General features: G+C 38.5%; 1 protein-coding gene across 2 annotated transcripts in view; it reads right to left on the bottom strand.

Moving 5' to 3' along the window:
- The window catches only part of THSD4 (thrombospondin type 1 domain containing 4), a 327,756-nt gene that overhangs the window by 286,594 nt on the left and 20,097 nt on the right, over positions 1 to 21,065 (bottom strand). For both annotated transcript variants that reach the window (XM_069798090.1, XM_069798091.1), the window contains exons 2-3: positions 20,054 to 20,161; positions 16,049 to 16,118 (exon numbers count right to left, since the gene is read on the bottom strand). In XM_069798090.1, the coding sequence (XP_069654191.1) occupies positions 16,049 to 16,118; positions 20,054 to 20,082 (99 nt within the window). In that variant the 5' untranslated portion in view covers positions 20,083 to 20,161. The remainder of the gene's footprint in view (positions 1 to 16,048; positions 16,119 to 20,053; positions 20,162 to 21,065) is intronic.

Below are 21,065 nucleotides of genomic sequence, written 5' to 3'. Positions count from 1 at the left end.
TGCTTATTATAAAACTAATAATCCTTTGTTATCAGACAAGTCAGGTTTCATTTGTCTGGACTATTTCTTAATCATTTCTGATGGTTCAGTGCACCTTGTTTTTTAAAAAGCCAAAGATACTCATGCAGGCAACAACTAAAATCTATTAGTCTGCAAGCAACTCAAGTCACCACTAACATAAGAAATATTTCATTATTCAGAAATAGAAACCGATACAATAGCGGCAAGTGTTGACCTGTTGCAGAGAGAACTTTCTGGCTGCCAAACTCCATTGCAGCAAGAATTGTTTCAGATAAAATGATGCTTTAAATGACTGAAGGCAATGTAAAGTAATTTCACACCCCTTAATCTTCACAGTGAGAGAGTTCTAGACACAGCACAAGAAGGTTTAATCTAGCAAGTTAAGTAAGAACATAATAATAAAACTAACCAAAAGGTAACAACATAATGTCTTATTCTGATGTACAAATTCATCAATACTACTTAGTTATGACAAAATTGTGAGACAGGAATTTTCAGTAGCAAATCAGATTATGCCCTTTTATTTTTAACATCTCTGTTTTCTTACCTTGAGAAAGATGGGGGCTACAGACTAATCTTTAGAGAAGATGACATGTGATTAATGGCATAATCTACTCAGTGAAACCTTCTACGAAAGACTGAATAAATTGAAGCCACTTCGTTTAAGGAATGGAAAACATAGGGGTCAATAATGAGTCTTCCCCTCCTCCTCTCCCTTTAAAAATTACCCATTAAACAGCACACATTCTAAAGGGAAGAGTTTGAGCCTGCACTGGGGAACAAGTGAAATGCATACTGAATTTTCCTTGCCAAGTTAAGTCATGAAAGTAATTTCTTTAATAGAATTGCATAGCCTGCAAAAGGGAGAGATCAACTAACCCATTGAATGTACTTTCCCATAGTTCATGACTGATTCTTTCTCTAGGTGACCTAGTAACATTCATTCTAACTATAAATGCACCATCAAAATATTTCTGTCTACTGCAAGTTAATCAACAACCAAATATTTTGCTCTACAAGTTCAATCTATTTTCCCCCTTTATTTCACCCCATAATTCTAGCCCTTTCTTTCTTTCCTATACATTTTTCAGTTACTTGGCAGGACAAGGTTTGTAAGTGGAAGCAATACATTTCACTAGGTACAGCTGTACAGTAAGCAATGTAAAGAAAAGTAAGATAAGCTTTCAGGTGTGCAAGTGCTTGCAATTTCTACATCTGCACTGACTTCTGTTGTGAGAGACTGAAAGAGTTAATGTCCCAAACATTGTGGTGGGACAAGTTCTGCTCAAAGACAAACCCTGCACAGCAAGGAACCAAGGTGAAAAGCCCATCAGCTCAGACAGCAGCAACAGGAGGGGGAGGGCGCGCTGGAGGGTGCGCAGCTCCCTGTTCTGATAAGCTGTTCTGATACAAAGATCAAACAACGGCCACCTCTGCAGGGAAGGAGAAGTTACTCCACAAACGACTCCCAAGCCCAAAGGCTCACAAACTGCTCATTAACCTGACGAGTGCGGGTGCCCACCCGGAGAAGGACACAAACCGAAGCCCCGGGTGCGCAAGCCCACGGGGACTGGACCCCCTCGGCTGACTGAACCAATGCTGGACCCAGGACTGGTGAAATCTCTCCGTCATCTTCTCTCTTTCCTTTTCCTTTTCCACAATCCCTGCACTTCATCCCTCTAAGACATAAAACTGTTGACCAAGTCTGAGACTAAGAGCGGATCCAGCCGCCCCTGGGCCTTTCTCTGAGGAGGAGTCTAGAAAACAAGGGGGTCTGCTCTGAACCTCGTGACTCGACGGGAGGGATCTCCTTATTCCCTAGATCGATGTATATGGTTACCCTGGGTTACAAGGTTTACAGAAGTAGTCTCATGCCAATTCCTGTTGTGAGAAACTCCACCACCTACTATTAGGCCTCCCCAGTTCAGTTTGCTTCTGTCATGAATAAAATCTTTAACTGATCATTTGATGTCGTTTCACCTTAATTTAGTCTGAAGGAATTTTGAATTAAACACGACTCCCTGGTCTGTCCAGTCTGGGTCGTGACACCTATCAAGTTGCTATCAAAGATTTTTTAAATCAGAAATTTTCTTACTAGTGACTGTGATGTACCAAGTATCTTCAAACCTGTCACCTTTCTAAAAGTGAGTGGCAAACTGAATTGAGGCTAGATTTTTAGAAGGGTACTTGCAGGGTCACTCTTCTCCCTTTACATATCAGCACTCCGCACCCCTTTCTGTTCTTTTCCCCCAGTTTTCTTGTATTTTGCTAGTTTGCTACTTTCATAAACAGGAGCTGCATTACATTCAGGTTTTATTCTGACAGTCGTCTTTTTCAAATTAGGTAGTTTCTAAAAACAGTCTGTTGGGTTTTCTTTTTTTTTTTTTCCCCCAAAACCTCATTCATATGTAGAATAAATGTATGAGGTTAGTGTGTACGAAGTATATAAAACTAAAATTTCAGAAAGGAAGTACTTTATTCACCTAAATTGAACCTGGCTGAACAAACAAAAAGCCAGAAAAACACCCTTATTTTAAGTGGTCACAAATGATCTGCTTTAATCAGAACCTGTTAGAAGGTCAGAACTACTCAATATTGGGATTGTTTGTTTAGAAATAATATAAGAGAAAAACATCAATACCAGCCCAAAGTCTGTTTCAGGCACAGTTAAGCAGATAAGAGAATTCCCCAAAATCTTAACAAAAATACCACTGTGGGCAGGCAGTCTATGGAACTATGTCATTTCAATTTTATTTTTTTATTTTTCTAAGACATATTAAGAAACTCCCTGTTTCTTTGCAAAAGAAAGAAACAGGGGGTTTTCCTCCCTGTTTCTTTGGGGTTTGTTTGTTTATAAATTGGTTTGTTGTACAAGATCTGTAAGATAATACTTGTGATTTAACTTACTGTTTTTGAACACCAAACAGAGCAAGCTAATAAACTTATTAAGACAGCAGAAGTCAACACAGAAAAGAGGGAGATGTTTATCCACATGGCAAACAAGAAAACAAATTCTAATTCATCTGTTTTCCTTCATTTTCCCCAGGTCCATGCAATATGCACCATATTTGCTTCCTTGGGTTAACTAACCCAGTTAAGACAGACAATTAAAAACATATCACCAAAATTTTTTCTCAAAGGAACTGTGTACAACTCCCATGGACGTAAATGCTAACTAGGCATTTGTTCTGTTCTGCATACAAGACCTTCATACTGATTCCATGCAGAGCTAAATAAATGCACATGGAATATTTAAGACCATGGAATTGAATCCTAAATGCAGAACTAAAACCCCATAACTAGCATTCAACGTTACCATAAATTATAGAGGAACTACAGTGCAATTAAGTTTGTTTGATTTTAAATATTTCACACACACATTTTACTTATCTTTAAGCATAAGTATGTAGATTACACAGTTACAAAAACTCTGTATAAGATGGGTAATACATTGAATTAAACTGAAAGCAGAATACTTTAAAACACTGTCTCTTGCTTCCTTAATTACATCCACTATTTTTTACGTTCTGGAAAAAAAAAAAAATCTAACTTTATATTCTTTACTTGCTTACTTCCAAATTTTACGGATTTCAGAAATTTAAAGTTAACCTATAGAATTTTAACACACTTAGTAGCTTTTAGGCAGACTAATTCTCCATTAAATCACTGCCTAATACAATAGTTGTCATTCCTGTAGCTTTAGACTTATGACAAGCATTGAGTCTTTCCTCACTTCTACTATATTACAACCTTAGATTTTATTGAATTAAACATGCTACCAGTAGGTTGACACAGACTACATTTTAAATAGAAAAACAATTTCTCTTGAATTCACATAATTCAGCAATCACTCTGATGCTGAATCAAAAATTCCTGCAAAAACTAGGAGTCCACAAGCTATTGAAATACATTGCAAATTTCTAGTACCACCTCTGTCAGAATTTCAACATAAGATCTGCATCTTGGGATTTCAGCGGCCGTTGTTGAAACTATACTATGCAAGAATGTCCCTGAAGAGGAAGTATCACTTGAACTGAAAGCCACAAATATTTCAAACTTAACTAGTTGTGCGTGAAGACAAGGCCTGACAAAAACTGATTTTAAATACTGTAGGATACTTCATCCTATTAAACTTCAGCTTACATATAAATGAACTGTTCAGAAAAGTAGCAAAAAGTGGGTAAATCAGAGGCCCATTTAACACAGTATTATATTTCTGACTGTGTGGAAGAAGCAAAGGTTTAGGAAACTGTAAGAACCAGGACGTGTTCAGAGACACCCATGGACCCTCTGTTTCTAGCTAATCAGCAATTTAAGGGCCTCCTTTAGCTAATCACCGTATTCAAATTGTTTTTCATACCCACTGGTGGACTTTATCTCCATGAATACAATTAATCTCTTTTTCAGCATATTTCTAATCTTGGTTTCCAAAAGATTATGCATTTTACATTGAAAAAGTGCTTCCTTTCCTCTGGTTAAACATGCAACCTAACCATTTCACTGTGTCTCCCAAATTTTTTCAGTATGATAAATGAAGAATGATCATTCTGTATTCTCCTTAACCATACCATGATGTTTGATTTGAAATCACTGACACAATCCAATTCCAGGATCTCTCTCTGAAATTCAGCAGTCCTGATCTGTTCAGTCTCTTTTTGTATGGAAAACAGGCCAGAGTTCAGGCTGTCCTCATTCTCAGCACCTTTTCCACTATTACATTTTGACATGGGTGTGCAATGATGCATACAGTACTCCAAAGGAGAATTAATGATGGACTTTCACAGTAGTAATGATCATAATGCTTGGTGACAGTACATACCTTTTAATCAACTCTGTATTTAAGTAAGCTGATATAGCCACAGCCAATGTTACCAAGTATTTTGCAGATACTGAGCATGTTATAGCAGTCCAAATTCCAAACTGAAATGGGATACAAGACAATGGCAAGCTTTAAACCTGAAGATACCTAAACAAAATCAGACATTCCTGGGTTTTTTCCAATTTCAGTTTAGATACAATAATGTTATATTTCATAGATTTAGTTTCTAACATGTTATCCAGTAATTCTTCTTCCTGGTTAAATGCCCTGAATTTAAGTGAATTCATGGACAAATTAACTACATCGTATTCCTAATTATACATCTGAAAGGAACGTAACAGGTATGAATGTATGTTTTGCAAAGCTTTACAATATTACTTTCACCCAAAGAAATTGCATCCAGAAGAACATTTTATCACCTGCTCAGAAAAATGCTACCAATGGTATTCACACAGTAAAGTCACGTTCATGTGCTAGATACAAAGTGGAATTAACAGAAGCCAGCATGCCTTTTTTATGTTAAACTACTACTATCATATTTGTCCTGTGCTTCCCAGAGCAAAGAGCCCTAATTCTGTTAATATTCCTCAACATCCTTCAGGCTTTAGGCATTTTTTCATTGTCTGTTCCATGGTTGTTCTTCTCATTATGCCACATATGATAACTCATTCTATGACACCAAATTGTCACCATTATTAAAGGAGTGTCAAGGCACTTGGAAAACATGACCTCTTCTTATTTATTCCATTACCTCAGTGTCACAACTCCTTTATTTTATAGTTCTGACTGATTGAAGATTTCGCTAGGGCAAAGCCTGTCACAAAAAATGTGCATGCAGCTTTTACCACAGCCAGTTTCAGCCCAACTAAGGATTCAAAAAGCCACTGTAATAGTATACTGTGATTATTAAAAATGTGTACATCATATCTGGGATGAGATGAACACAGTATTCTTCATGAACATTCACCATCTTATATAATTGATCAATGATCAAACCCACAAAGTAAGAGCTAGTCTTTGCCCTCTTAAAATTTCAAGAGCATAAAAACAAAAGCAGGCGGACTTAGACTAGAACTGAACTGCAGTTCATAGCAGAGGATGCCAAATTTTGAATGGATTGAGGAAATTATAGTTAGGTTTTAGAACCTGTTCAAGTGTAACATTATCGTATTTCCCTGCCAGTGTTGTAAACACATCTATGGAACTGGTTTAATTCTTTCACCAGTCTAAGCATCTTAAGGGAATATTCTTCCAGCATTAGCTCAGCTGATTTCCAATAAAGGCCATACCCATATAGCCATGACAATTTCCCAGCAGAAGGTCTTTACAGTCTATTTTATAGACGTTCATTTGCAACAACCATATTTTTTATGCCTCTTACAAGAAACATGTGGAACACTGGTGGTTTGATAAAAAACAATCTACCGAAAAGCCCCTAAAAATTGCAGATAACAACTTCTCAGATCTCTCAAGGCTAGCAGAAAAATGGAGCAGAGGCCAAACAAAACATCATGACGCAATGTGTACATGTCTGCCTGGTTAGTATGCTCTGCTATTTTAATCCTTTAGTGCATTTAGCAAGTCTTTAATCAGAGTAGTAGTAAACCGTTTGAATTTTACAGTACATGGTAAGTGTAAATATTACCAGCTTAAACGATTTGGGTTTCCGTTCTTTGTATAAAAACTCTGTCTGAACATCTGTGCCTGTGAAGATTAAAGGCCTAAAAAGCCTGGAAATAGAAGACCTTTGTATTCACAAATCACTGAAGGGAGTTACAACGCCTGGAAAGCTTAACTGCCCCTTCAACCAACTTTGACCACATCTTAAGAAACTTTAACATTATTTAAATAGTCTAGAAAGTAAACAGATCTGAAAAAAGTCCAGAACAGTTTTTGTGCCAACAGAGCTCGAAGCTTCCTCCAAGTTTGGCAAATTTTTTTCACACCAAGACCACCTCCATTGCACTCTGTGAGCCTAGTGTTTTAAGGCAGAGGTTTTTTTCCATTTTTCTGTGGGACCATTAAGTACTTCCAAGTAAATACATGGCTCACTCCTGACCTCAACTTCTACCAGTTCTATATAATCACTCCTTATCTGCAGTAGAATTGCTTCTGATTTTACAGTAAGGTAAGAATGATAAGCATCAGGCCCTTACAATATCACAAATTAGGCTTCCTTGTTTTAATAAACTATTCCCTCATCATTGACTGTCATGTGACCTATGTCACTCAGGTTGTACTACCCTAGGCCTCTTCCAGGTCAATCATCTTCAGCTGTGACAAAGGTGTTGCCATTCTATCATATTTCTACACTTGAAAAAAATTCTTTGGGATCCACATGTGGTGGAAACATGGATTTTATTTATTCAGTAATTGTCATAACACTTCTCCAGATCTCCCTCTCAGTGAGTCATCTACCTATCTCTCCAGAAGCAGAGAGGACAAGCTGTCATAAAACAGAAAGCAACATTCCCTAACAGAAGAACTCATCTGTGAAGCCACAAAGCTTCTCATCTCTATCATTGCTCTGATCCAAAGCCTGGGACAGAACTAGCATGCAATACTGCTCTGAAGGAAGATGAGAAGCTTATCTATGACCTTGTAAGTTCACCTGCTCTGGAATCCAACTGGAACAAAGATCCTTTCATTTTTTCCAGAGAAACACAGAACAAGCTTTAAGCCCCTCATGCTCCGAGCTTAAAGAAGTCAGTATTTTTTAATTAAAAAAAAAAAACCAAAATAATTCAGAGGTCCATGATAAAGCAAGTTAAAAATAACAAAACCATTGGCTTTGATTTTTCAAAGAGTATATTTGTATAAAATAATGTATCCTTATCCTGTCTCCTTCCCCCAAACAAAGAAGAATTTCCTAACCATTTTAATCCACAACAGCAAGGACAGGGAATTAGTAACAATGCAGAGATAGCAAGAAAATTCTTTCAGCTGTCGTTCTAAATATTCTGTTGCATTAAAAGGCTAATGTTAAAGAAAAAGTCTTGGCATAGACTAACTCATCTCTCCTGTTTCCTAAAGATCACTGTAATTAGAATAGCAACGTCATTAGCTAGAAAAGCTCTATTTTTACCGAATTTTCAATGAATGCAACAGCATGTATATCTATACAGCTAAAGTCAAGCAACTGTGCTGAAGGCAAGTGGATATACTGACCAGTGGAAAACTGCAATAGAAATATGGACTGCATTTCAGTTGGTAGTCTTTTATGGAACTGATGTGTATGAAAACACAATTATCATGGACAGCAGTTACCTTATAAACAACAAAAAAAAATTACAAGAAAAAAAAGTGTGACAGCTGCAAACACTTGTTGCAAGGAACATGGTGACAGCAGCTGTATGCAGATATGTGGTGACTAAGGTGCTCTAGTAAAATTTAGTTTAGTGTATGCAGCCCAGCAGGACAGAACCACAGTCACTCTGTAATAGGCCTGTTAGCAAGAGCTGAGTTCCAGCTCAAAAAGTCCTGACAAGTTATAGATTTCACTCACTGTTGACCTGAGGGCAGAGCTTCACCCTACCTGGACTGCAGGGAAGAACATAGTCTTCCATTACATGCTTCTGCTTCTCAGGACATGTAAAAGCAAGGTGGTGACCAGGTGTGGTGGACATCCCATGGTACTCCTTAGAACTATCAGGCATTAGCCCTGGTATCTTGGCCAAAAGCCAAGCTTAGATATTAACTGCTTTGCCTAATTCCAATTTTCCCCAGTATTTCAAGGATATAGTGCTTCATGCTTCACCTTTTACTCTATTATAGTGTGTTCAGATGTATTAGGCAGCTGTAACTTTTTCAGTTAACAGAATACTGACTTTTAGGGGGTATGGTAGGGTAAAAGAACAACGGAAATGAAGAAACATTGCCATTCACTGTCATTATTACAATATAAATTAAGGTGTAGGATCACATTTATATACAGTTTCCTATATGAATCCTAAAAACAATACAGTCAGATTTAGTAACCAAATTCTTATCACTTGAAATAGTACTCTTGAAGTTACCACCCTCTCTGTACACTACACCTTCACACTTAAGCATCCTCCTTCTACAGCCCAGAAGAAGGAATCATTCCGAGCATCTTAAGCCATGTGCTGGAGCAAGCAAGCAAGACTGCCAGGGAAAGCAAAGATGGAAAGACAGAAAGATGAAAAGAGATCAGTGGCCTACTTGATTTTTTTCGAAGACTGAGGAGAGCAAGACCAAAACTAATCTCCTTGCTCTTGCCCCTCAAAGTAGGTAGCCCAATTAATCTAAGAATATGCCAGAATTCCTTTAAGTCTTAGCATTTCATTACTTGTCACATAAAAACATTCCGTTCCTAGAACAAACTTCAGGGAGGTACATGACTGCCCAGAAAACAGTCTATCTGTTTTGTCCTACAGCAAACAAATGTAGATGTTAAGTGATTTAAAAACTCTAGATAAGGGCATGGGTGCAGGCAAGCGAGTGAGACGCAGTATTTTTAATCATCTTGTCCTAGAGCAAAGCGGAAGTGCATAGATCCTCACGGTCAAGCCACAGTGACAGATTAATTTGTTTAAAAGAACTTCTGATAAGCTCCTAATTCAATTTCACGTATTCTGCCAGTGCAATCAACACAATGCTATTATGTGGTAGATTTAAGAAGAAAAAGGAAAACAGAGGTAACTCAGAAATTACTCCTCCTAGAGATAAGGAAAACTTCTGTGTCTACTGAAAAGAAACACACACACACCCCCCAATCAAACCAGAAAATCTCACTCTCTCCAAAAACCAGTATACTACAGATAGGAAAGCTGTTCTGAAGTAAATGTGAATTGTAGACATTGCCTTTTATGAACAGAACTACTATTTGAGTAATGATGGGTTTTAGCCATTACATTGCATTGCTACTCGGGCAAAATTTCCACAACTGAACTGCTCTAACAGCTCACCATGCCCAAATGAGGGATCTTGGCCTTCCCCCTGTTCCCCTCTCCTCCCTCAGCTTCTGCTCCTGATCCTGTTCCTTAATTCTCCTCATTTAGCAGCAATGACCCTTCTAAAAGCACATTCAAATCCAACACAAGAGAGAGGGGGACAAAAACCCACAAAAAAACCCAACAGACATCTGAAACCCTATTCATCTCCAAATTGTGGGCAGTATAGCAACATTCACTTCATAGATAGTTGTTTTTCATAGAGACATTGTCTGTCTGACAGCAAGAGATAACACCCAGTTTATTTCTTCTTTAACTTAGAGCCAGCAAAAAAAAACACTAAGCCCAAACAGGCTCAAAATTCTTCAACAATATCCTGATACTTCTTCCATACATTGAAAATTAGTTTGTTAATATACTGTACCTCCATTGGAGTCAATACTAATCTACAGCTGAGTGACAAAAAGATCCACATAAATTCAAAGCAACTCCATTGCTTCAATGCTACTATTTAATGCTGTAAGAGAAGCAAGATATTAAAACAAAGCAATATTTACATCAGAAATTTTATCTGGACAAACTTTACTACTATTTACATTACCAATTTTACTAAAATAAACAAGGTACAAATGTAACTACAGCTTGCTTTCTTAACACAGCAACATACAATTAATTAAAAATCCACTCAGGAATGATTTCTGAAAAATTGGGAATACAGACTTCCATGGTTGTCTGGGAGAAGGACTGTTATGTTTCATAGTTTAACCTTCTGTTCATCACAGCATGACACTTATCAGATAAGGTTAAATAATATTTATTCAATAAAATAAGCATAGGGAAGGAAAACAGAGAGTTTAACTGCATGACGAGCAGCAGGAGGGCTGTTCATATGTCCAGTACTGATGGACAAGGCAAATTAATTGTTCAAATATTAAGAAAGATTTCAGTTTAACCAGTTTCAGACAGCTTGGTTGATTTTTAAACACAAGTGGCAATTATTTGGTTTCACATAACATTTCTTACTTTTTTGTTAATATTGACGAGTATTTTGGCCTTATGGAGGAGTACACTTGATACTTAGAAATTATATACTACGAATGACAAGTAAGTTAGATCATAAAAACCCCAACCTCCAAGAAGCTACCGACCAACACTATAGCCCCTGTCTTCAGCAAGAAACCATAAAAGTCTTTTGCATAGGAATTTTTATTTCGATCTAATGAACATACCTCATTTAATGTATTTCTAGTATTGTCCAAACCTGTGCTATTTACAGAGATAAGATTAACAAACACAGAAGTACCAAAAGCTCGGATGTAGGAAGATGTAAAGATGCTCTTTGTTTTCAGGTTTCATGCACTTCTGACAGGAGAGACAGCATTGCTTGAAGTAAATAAGCACAAAAGCTAATTCCATATAAAAATCAGGTAGCCAGGTATTTCTGAAACTAGTAATTCCGTATTTGTCAATTCTGGCTTTGTATGACAGACAAGCTTCCAAGACTTTAATTCCAAAATTATAAAATCTAAAAGAAGAAAACATTGCCCAGTCAAATGTTTTCCCAAAAAGAAGTATCTTCTTACTAGCTAGTGTTCAAAATATTTTTACGTTAATAGCCAAGCTTAAGTTTCCCAGAGAAACAAAAGAAGGGGAACTGAAATGGAATAGTATTACATTTAGTCTGGGGATGGCAGTGGGGGGCACTCCTGAAAGCAGAAGAGTTACAGAATAAACTGCAAATGAGAAAAAATGAAAAACTTCCCCATTTGGTCCTGTTATCCCCCCAAGTCTTAATTCCACTATCTGCACTTCCCTACTATGGAAGTAATTTGGCTCATTCTTCTATCTAACAGTCCCTAGGCTGTCATGCCAGAAACAGATTTTTGTGTGTCTGAGGAAAGCAACCTGTTGAGCTCTGCTCTTCCAGATTTTGTCAATGAAATTTCCCCTAAAAAATGGTTTTCTTAAGCTTGCTGCTTGATAAGATAAACTTCTTTCTTCATGTTAGAGTCCTAAACATATGCCACTAAGTCAAGAGTAGCTAAATAGTACTTTAAGTAGTTCTAACATACTGAAGCCAGATAAAAATTCTTACAAGAGCTAGGAAACTACAAACTGATATTTTTTCAAAAATCTACATTATGTCAGCCTCTCTGAAACTAGTATGACTTTAAACACAGATTCAAAAAAAAAAAAGAAACAAAGGATGAAAATCTAACAAGATTTTAAAATAAACAGAAAATAGTTATTTCCTGATGTTTTTAAGCGTTTTCAAGTCCTAAAAAACCCAAGATCTCAGCTTAACTGTGGGTGTCCAAAGGCAGTTACAACTGGATTTCCATCAACTGCTTTGGGGATCACCCTGGGTTTTATTTCATTTTCCAAAAAGTTTTAGTCTAAGAAAAAAAATCTAGACTATGTGGAAATACTTTAATTACTCAGCCAAACACCCAAGTCCAATTCTCTGATTTTATTTCCCTGTCCATAGCTTTCAGAGAAAAAATAACTATATGCAGGGTGCACAAGACAGAATCCAAACACTCTCCAACACTGTACATTCAAGCATCAATCATGCACACATACTTAACTTTAACCTGCAAAATAAACACACAATAAGGATTGGGGTATAAGCTAATGTTTTATTAGAATTCAGCTCTAGTTACTCAGTTTCCACATACTGTACCCTCTGAGTGTGTATATGAAATTTACCAAACACCACTGCCTGACCAACCCAGTGGCCTTCTGTGATGGAGTGACTACATCAGCAGACAAGAGAAGAGCTACGGATGTCATCTGTCTTGAGTTCTGTAAGGCCTTCGACACGGTCCCCCACAACATCCTTCTCTCAAAATTGGAGAGAGATGGATTTCACGGGTGGACTGTTTGGTGCATGAGGAATTGGTTGGATGGTCATGTCCAGAGGGTAGCGGTCGACAGCTCAATGTCCAGATAGAGATCAGTGACAAGTGGTGTCCCTCAGAGGTCCATACTGGGACCAGTACTGTTTAGTATCTTCATCAATGACATGGTGGAACTGAGTGCACCCTCAGCAAGTTTGCAGACAACACCAAGCTGAGTGGTGCGGTCGACATGCTGGAGGGACAGGATCCCGTCCAGAGGGACCTGGACAAGCTCAAGAAGTGGGCCCATGGGAACCTCAGGAAGTTCAGCAAGGCCAAGTGCAAGGTCCTGCACATGGGTTGGGGCAACCCCAAGCACAAATACAGGCTGGGTGATGAGTGGATTGAGAGCAGCCCAGAGGAGAAGGACTCAGGGGTGTTGGTTGACAAGAAGCTCAACGTGACCCAGCAATGTTATCTGCAGCCCAGAAGGCCAATCGTATCCTGGGCTGCATCAAAAGAAGCATGGCCAGGAGGTCGATGGAGGTGATTCTCCCCCTCTACTCCACTCTCGTGAGACCCCACCTGGCTTACTGTATTCAGCTCTGGGGCCCCCAACATAAGAAGGACATGGACCTGTTGGAGTGAGTCCAGAGGAGGGCCACAAAAATGATCAGAGGGATGAAGCACCTCTCCTATGAAGAAAGGCTGAGAGAGTTGGGGTTGTTCAGCCTGGAGAAGAGAAAGCTCCCGGGAGACCTTATTGCAGCCTTCTAGTACCTAAAAGGGGCCTATAAGAAAGATGGGGACAAATGTTTTAGCAGGGCCTGTTGTGATAGTACAAGGGGTAATGGTTTTAAACTAAAAGAGGGTAGATTCAGACTAGATATAAGGAAGACATTTTTTATGATGAGGGTGGTGAGGCACTGGAACAGGTTGCCCAGAGAGCTGGTAAATGCCCCAACCCTGGAAACATTCAAGGTCAGGTTGGATGGGGCTCTGAGCAACCTGATGTAGTTGAAGATGTCCCTGCTCATTGCAGGGAGGTTGGACTAGATGACCTTTAAAGGTCCCTTCCAAACCAAACTATTCTATAATTCTATGACCACTTCTGTTATTCACTACACTGTTAAAATGACATATTGCTCCCCAAATCCTTTTCTCATCCTCTCCCTTTCTTCCCACAAAACTGACCTCCTCACACATAGAAGGAACTCTGTCAAACAGCAGAGAGATCTGTGCAGAAACACACAGGAGATGCTGGCTGGGGATGCCAGCAAACACATGTCCAGGTTACTGCATCAAGAGAACGGGAACAACTTCCAGAGCTACAAAGCTGAGAACTCACACTCACTTAGAAATATGTCTGACTTGGCCTTCAGAGCTACTAACAGGCCCTCTTGTCTGAAGCCGATAGGTGGGTCAGAAGGTTTCTGAAAAGTTCAATAAAAACAGACTTCCAGTCTAAACAGAGCTTGGCACGAATAGAATCCTCTCCTGTAGAGCCGAGAATGACAGACAGCCTTGGAGCCTGTATGAGATTGTCACTAGGAAACTTCTGCCTCTCTTGTTTTCAGTAAAAAGAACATCTCCAAGGTGGTTACCATGCCTCTTAGTGCCATGCCTTCAGTCCCTTTAACTAGTACAGAAGACACTCCAGACCCACAACATTTCTCATTCAACTGAAAACAAAGAACCTGATTTTATCAAAATTAATTCCGGAGCTTCACAGAATGAAGCAATTGTTTCTCTGACTTACTCTATTTTAACTAGTAGATTTTTTTTTTTCCCCTAAGGCCATTTGGAAGCTGGAGTGCTGCTTCTCTCCACTGTCAATATTACAAAAGAATGTCTAATTAGACAGAGTACTGAAAACAGAGCAGCAGCATGACCACCTCAACTGCACAACAAAATAGAAGAGATCTAAAATAGGGGAAAATACAGTGTTGTACTCAGGTTTAGAATAGAGCGCTTGGGCAGCTTGAGAAATGCTGCAGACTGGACCATGCCAGTTTCAGACCGCATCGTTACTGACCTCATTTAACTTTACAATTAGGCTGCACAAGGAGTTGAACACAATAGCTATGTTCTTCAGAACTATGACTATTGGATGACTTCAGATATCTAGTCCATACCTATGGAGTTATTGTCCAAATAATTTTTTACCCTAAAAACAGTGGCATATGCACATAAAAAAAGGAAATCCCACAAACTTGCCTTTTATCTCCTTTTAAAAGTACAGCTTAAAAATAAATATGCATCTTGCATTATTACATAAAAATCTATAGTAAAAAGCAATTTTTTTAAAAATAGGTTATTTGATACCTTTAATAATTAATTGGTTATGTCTGAATACCAATTAAGAGACAAGAACAACACCGATATAAGGTCACAGTCTGTAAAGAGATAGAAGAGCACTCAAAGGGTCTTCCCTCAGGTGTCTGGTAGAATCAGCAATAACTACACATCACTCCTGACAAACATTTGTCCAACACATTCACAGAGACCTCCATCATGGAAATTCTAAATGTTATCCAGTCAATACAATCTATTCTTGTTTATATCTTTACCATGAGAAGTTTTTTCTAACATCAAACCTAGTTTCCCTTGCCCCACTTTAAATCTATTTCTTCTCATCTGCTCCACCACAGAAAGAAATAATAGCCTTCTCTTTAGCACTCACAAGTATTTGAAGATTATATCTGCCTCCCTCACCAGTCTTCTAATCTTTAAACTAAACAACTTGAATTCATTTAAACTTCCCACAGGGGCAAGATTTTAAAACCTCTTGAGGATAATCACTGCTGCCCTCCATTTCTCTCTAAATTGTCCACTACTTTCCTGAAAAGCAGTGCAAAACCCTAAGTATTCCAGCTGAGACCTCACTAAAGCTGAGCAGGATGGAAGGTGTGCAGGCTGCAAGCCTTCTTAGACATGCCAATGTCTATCATGAGTGAACCACTCACAAGAGCACAACAGGAAAGTTCAGCTGTTTCCAGCTCTGATCTCTAGCAATTTAAATCTAGCAACAGAGTGTGGTTTGGGTCCAAATTCTGTTTCAGACATCTCCATCTCTGTAAAAGAGCTACCTAGGAGCAACTCAATGCTTCTGCTAATCACTCCATGTTTGAGCACTGCTCTCACTCACATGAGCTCTTCTTCCCCTTTGTCTTACATGATGAAAATGCTCCAAAGCTTGAGTAAGCTGACACGGAGCTATTTGTGACCTGCAACACCCCATACAATTACTCAGCTAATTAACCATGATGAGCCTCTTCTAACCAAGTACATCTTTATATTAAAAAAACCCAAAACAAAAAAAAAAAAAACCACCACACATAACAAAAGCCACCTTATTCCCAGAATTTTATTTAGATTGCATTGCTTTATGCATCTTAGTCTGTTTTCTACATTTACCTTTAAGTATACAAAACCCGAATATTTCTACTGCTTACCTTTCTGTGTTCAATTGAAGGCTGTGGGATGACAAACTGAAATCCCAGCACTGCTAGGGAACTGAGAAGTCTGAAAAAGCAAACAGTGAAACAGAAGATGTAATTACCACTAACACAAACCACACATCTACAACCTATTACAGGGCTTCAAACTGCAAGAACTTTAGACACTTGAAAACCATTACTAACCAAAGCAGACTCACTAAACTGTATGAAATGTTCTTATGACATTCTCTTCACAGCAGGCAACAGAAGGTACATACATGTTTGTCTATCTCTAAAGCAAAAGTGCACCAAGTAGAATCCATTGATAGTATCTCCCATAACTTTATGTTTAAATTAAAATATTTTTGGCAGTGCATATTTTAACACCTCAGCATTTGGTGTCAAACTGACATACACTTTGAAAGTTTTCTAAAGTGCTATGTAAGAATTCACCCATCTGTGAACTAAGTCTGCTTCTACCTCTGGCTCCTCATTTTACAGATGAACACTCCACCTCCAGCACACAGGAAACACGCAAAGAATCACCATGATTTTGCAGAAAATAGGTTCTTCCCCAACTGCCTAACACTTGTGGAAATTGAATAACCTAATGGGCACAGAAGATGGAAAGTAGTGGACACAGCTCACCAGAGTCTCAGGATAAGCAGCCAAGCATCACCGCAGTCCCCACATCTTCAGTCTGAAAGGAGTCATAATGGGAACGAAGCCCAAACAAACTTTGTTCTGTCAAGCCTCACCACCATAATGACTCCTAGGAGCCCATTACAAGTTAGGCTCAGTTAGCTCAGTCTTTTGTTTGCTATAATTTGCACTGGGGACTGGTTTGCCCCCTTCTAGCAAGCCTCTTCATCAGAAAACACAGAAAGGTATGAGAAGTAGGATTAAGATATCTTTATTTCTTCCAGGAGTTTGACTTTTCAGTCCACAAAGAGTATGCTTCGGACCCTCTATAAAGAGGAAAGCTGTTAATGATTTGCTGAATTTCAATGCAGAAGTAAAACTGATGGATTTGGACACAAAATCCATCTGCAAACTAATGGACCAGACAAAATCCAGCTGTGCTTCCTACTCACAGTTCCTTCCTTTGCTCCCTACACAGTAACCCTTTAAACACTTCTCATTGTTTCAGGTATTTTCAGAGACAGATCTCCTAAACTGAAAGAGGTATTTTTATACTAAGCATTTCATTACCACCAATACAAATATTCTTCTACTAGGGAGAATTTTTTTCTTGAGTGTTCTGTGCTTGTTGTAGCTAACATACTGCAAAAGGAATCATTGGGTAACTATTGATTGCACATGGCCTACCATCACCTCATCACCACAGTCTATGCCCCTCTCTCTCAAAGCAATAAACCATTCAAAGGCAAGAAAAAGTCATTACTTCCTTGCTGCTACATCAATTTACAAAAAAAACCAAAACAATTAAAACACTGTAAAAGCCCATTAGAAGGAAGTATTATATTTCACAAAGCTATTTTTTCTGATAAAGCAAAGTACAGAGGTGGCTGAAAGCAGAGCCAGTGTAAGGCACTATAAAGAAACTGCAGTAAGAGTCAAAATGTACAGTTCAGAGCAAGACCCAATAACACAGTGGTGGATGGAAGCCAAATGCATGAATGAAGAAACTGATTTGCCAATCACACCTGAAATCAAAGGTAGAAATAGAAACAGAACTCAGACTTCCAAACTGCAAAATGACAGCATCAAGTCTGTCTTTAGCTGACCTGCATATCCCTTTTTCAAGTGCTCAAGTGATCTCCCAACTATTCTCAATGAAAACATGACAAGCTTCTAAGTAGGCTGAGTGCAGTTTCTGACAGGCCCAGCCTACACCCTCTACAAATTATATTTAACTTCCTTTTCAGAATCTTCCTACCCACTCCCTGCTCCCTTATGACTTCTGCTCCCTATAATCCCTCAGAGCATGTGAAAGAAGGTTCAAACTTTGCATAAGGGAATTAGTGCTTTTGTCCTCAACAGAACAGGATTTTTCTGATCAGTCTGAAGGACTACAGATTTCCATGCATAAATTCTTCTGAAATCATGCACAAGGTTGGGAGTTCTGAACTGAGAACTGTAATCTTCAAAGCAAATTACTTACCAGATTAAAGTTTTCAGTTCTAAAAGACAAACTTTTAGTATATGTGTGATTACTCCGTGCCAAGCTTTTCCTGACCATTCATTCATTAATGAGGTTGCACTGTAATCACCATCTGTGCGTACGTGCTTAAGGACAATTAAGCTAGTTTTTAAGTTCACTTCTGCATCTGCAATTGGATCTCTCAGAAACAATGGTATCAACTTACTATTTCAAACACACAGGAAATCTGCCAGGAATACTTAAGCTATCCTGAGGTAAGCCTCTAGCTTCAAATCAGTGTGCGGCTATTTAATTTTTTTTAATGTTGTATCCCTCAGTAGCTTGCTTTGGCTAACTTCTCTGGACTAGGCTTTTTTTATTTGTCATGCTTGACTAAAATTAGGCCCCCCGAGCTACAAAAATAGGCTTCTCCAATTTCAGTGGGTTTGTTTCAGGTTACTGTGCAGAAAAGCCAAAAAGAACAAGCGGTCCTCAAAATAGAGGCAAAACTTTTCAAGTATACACGAACAGGTCAGGTACCAATTGCAGCTGATTGATGGCTGTTTAACTCAGGCCTTTGTGTAAGAACCTTGCTGGTACAGCCCATGCTCGCAGAGTTACGGCGCTATTTGGAGCCAAGTACCTAGTTTAAAGCAAAGTAAGGCTTTAAACTGTCAGTCTATCCAAGCTGCAAAGAGCAAACGTGCTTGCTTTCTTTTACTGGCAATACCAATTTCTGTTTAACGGGCAGGGCGCAGAGCAAAGTAAAGCAGTATTAGCTCTGTTGTAGGAGTATCAAGAAAAAGGTGCTATTTAACACGTCATTTAGGAACACCTCTCAGAGTTCTTCCTGTCATTGCAGTATTAGCTCTCCATGAATGAAGCTGGAGGGTACCAAAATAGATTTCTTGCCTGGTCACTGTCCCTTAGTAGTTGTATTTTATGAAGGGCTGTCATGGCCAACTGTGGATTGTCCAGATCGGAGTGAAAGTACTTTAGCCAAGTGATTAGTACTGACTAGTGCAGTATGGCTCTTGCCTCACATTCCCGAATTCCTCCTGAATGAAAGTCTGCAGAACAGCCTAAATCTGGGACAGCTTGGGAGGAGCTACGCAGGGAGAAGTCTCAACAGGAAAGATAATACAGGCAGTGTCAATAAAATTCAACAGATACATTGTGATGTAGAATCTGCCCTGGCATATTAGGAGGGTGCCAGAATTGCAATTCAAAGATTGATGTCTGAAATTCACAAGAAGGAAGGTTAGATCAGAGGTGTTACTGACAGTATCTCCATATAAATGAAAGAGCATGCAGCTTTTGTTCCTCGCAGGAGGCCAACTTTTGTTCATGTAGCATCACAGCTGCTTGTTTTATCTGAATCTGCTTGCCCAACTACAGAACTGGACAGACCAGCTTAGAAACAGTTGAATGTTTCCTTTGTCAGGAAAGCTGTTTGAAAGGTCTTTCCTGTTTGCCCACTGGCAAACTGTATCAGGAATGCATAATATAAATCCCTGAATGAATGGCAGCACAGGTACTAAAACATGTAAATCGATAATTTAAGCCCAGTGACTGTAGTTGTACAGCTTCCTCAAAAAAAAAAAAAAAAAAAAAAAAAAGAGAGAGAAAGAAAAGAAACTGTCCAATAATACATGCCATCACATTGGCATACACTAGCTAGCAGATGCTTTAAGCATAAATGAACACCAAGAACTTCCTTTTTTTACTATCACCAAAGAATGCTATGTCTCATATGCATGTACTTGATTTTTTTGGTCTTTGGACAAGATTTTTATTTATCCTCCTATGATACAAACACTTTTAACACCAAAGCAAGAGACAACCAAATTGATATTTACTGCAGTGTGTTAAGAGCATATTAAATAAGATTTTAAATGTTTTGTTGCATCACTCACCTCAAAGAAACTATTAAACTGTCTACCATGATCCTTTAATGCAAGGTGTCTTGAAGTGAAAAATACCTCTTCGCTGTGGTACAGCACAATGCCAATCACACACAAATCCTACAGAATGAAAAGAGAAAAACATTTAACACTGCTTATTCAGTATTTTCCAGGATGTCTATTAAACTGAATACAGACCTACATTAGCCATCCCTACTTCAATTCTTGGGACTTTACAGCAATTCAAACGGGAAATCCAGTGTATGTTACATGAATAGACTGGACACACCCATTTTTTGCAACAGGACTTCAACAGTGCCAAAGTGCTTTGCTGAAAGGCCATGGGATGCAAAATCTTGATTTGATTCCCAAGGATGCAAATCTGATGTTAAAATTACTTGCCTTTTTATCTCACATTCCTGGTATGTCACTTGCATGACAATAAAGCAAACAGCTTTATTTAAAGTCTTGTGTTAATAGAATTCATAGAACTGGGTTACCAATTTCTATTGTCTAGTAATATTATTAATATACTCTCCATTTTGTGAGCAATGCAAGGATGATTCTGTTGTGAGTGCTCATACAGTCTGCAGAAAAAAAAACAGAGAAGAGCAGTGTTGTTCCATCTCTATTACAGATGGCAAACCCAGTCACAATGAAGTTAAATGCCTTGCCCACAGTCATGGAGGCAATCTGGGGTTAAACAGCATTCTAAATACAAATTCAACTGATCCTTATTTCTATCATTGCATCATGACTACTGCAAATGCATAGAAGCCGTACCAGCCCTTGAGAGGGTTATTACATAGGCAAACTCTCATTTGTCTGGAAATACTCTCAAACGTTCAGACACCTGGGGAGTTCTTATTTTGGTAAATTTGTAATCATATATTGGACACCTAAAATGCTGTACTGGAATTTTCAGACAGAAAAGAGATCCTTGAGGTAAGGAAATACAATATAAATCAAGGGGAGTGGGAAGGGGAGAAAGGCTAAGAGGAAATAAACCACTATTAGGACTGAA

Source organism: Haliaeetus albicilla, chromosome 12, assembly GCF_947461875.1.
Source record: "Haliaeetus albicilla chromosome 12, bHalAlb1.1, whole genome shotgun sequence".
In the NCBI taxonomy this organism is placed as follows: domain Eukaryota; kingdom Metazoa; phylum Chordata; class Aves; order Accipitriformes; family Accipitridae; genus Haliaeetus; species Haliaeetus albicilla.
The sequence above is the reverse complement of the archived record's forward strand: the minus strand, read 5'-3'. Positions and strand labels throughout refer to the sequence as shown.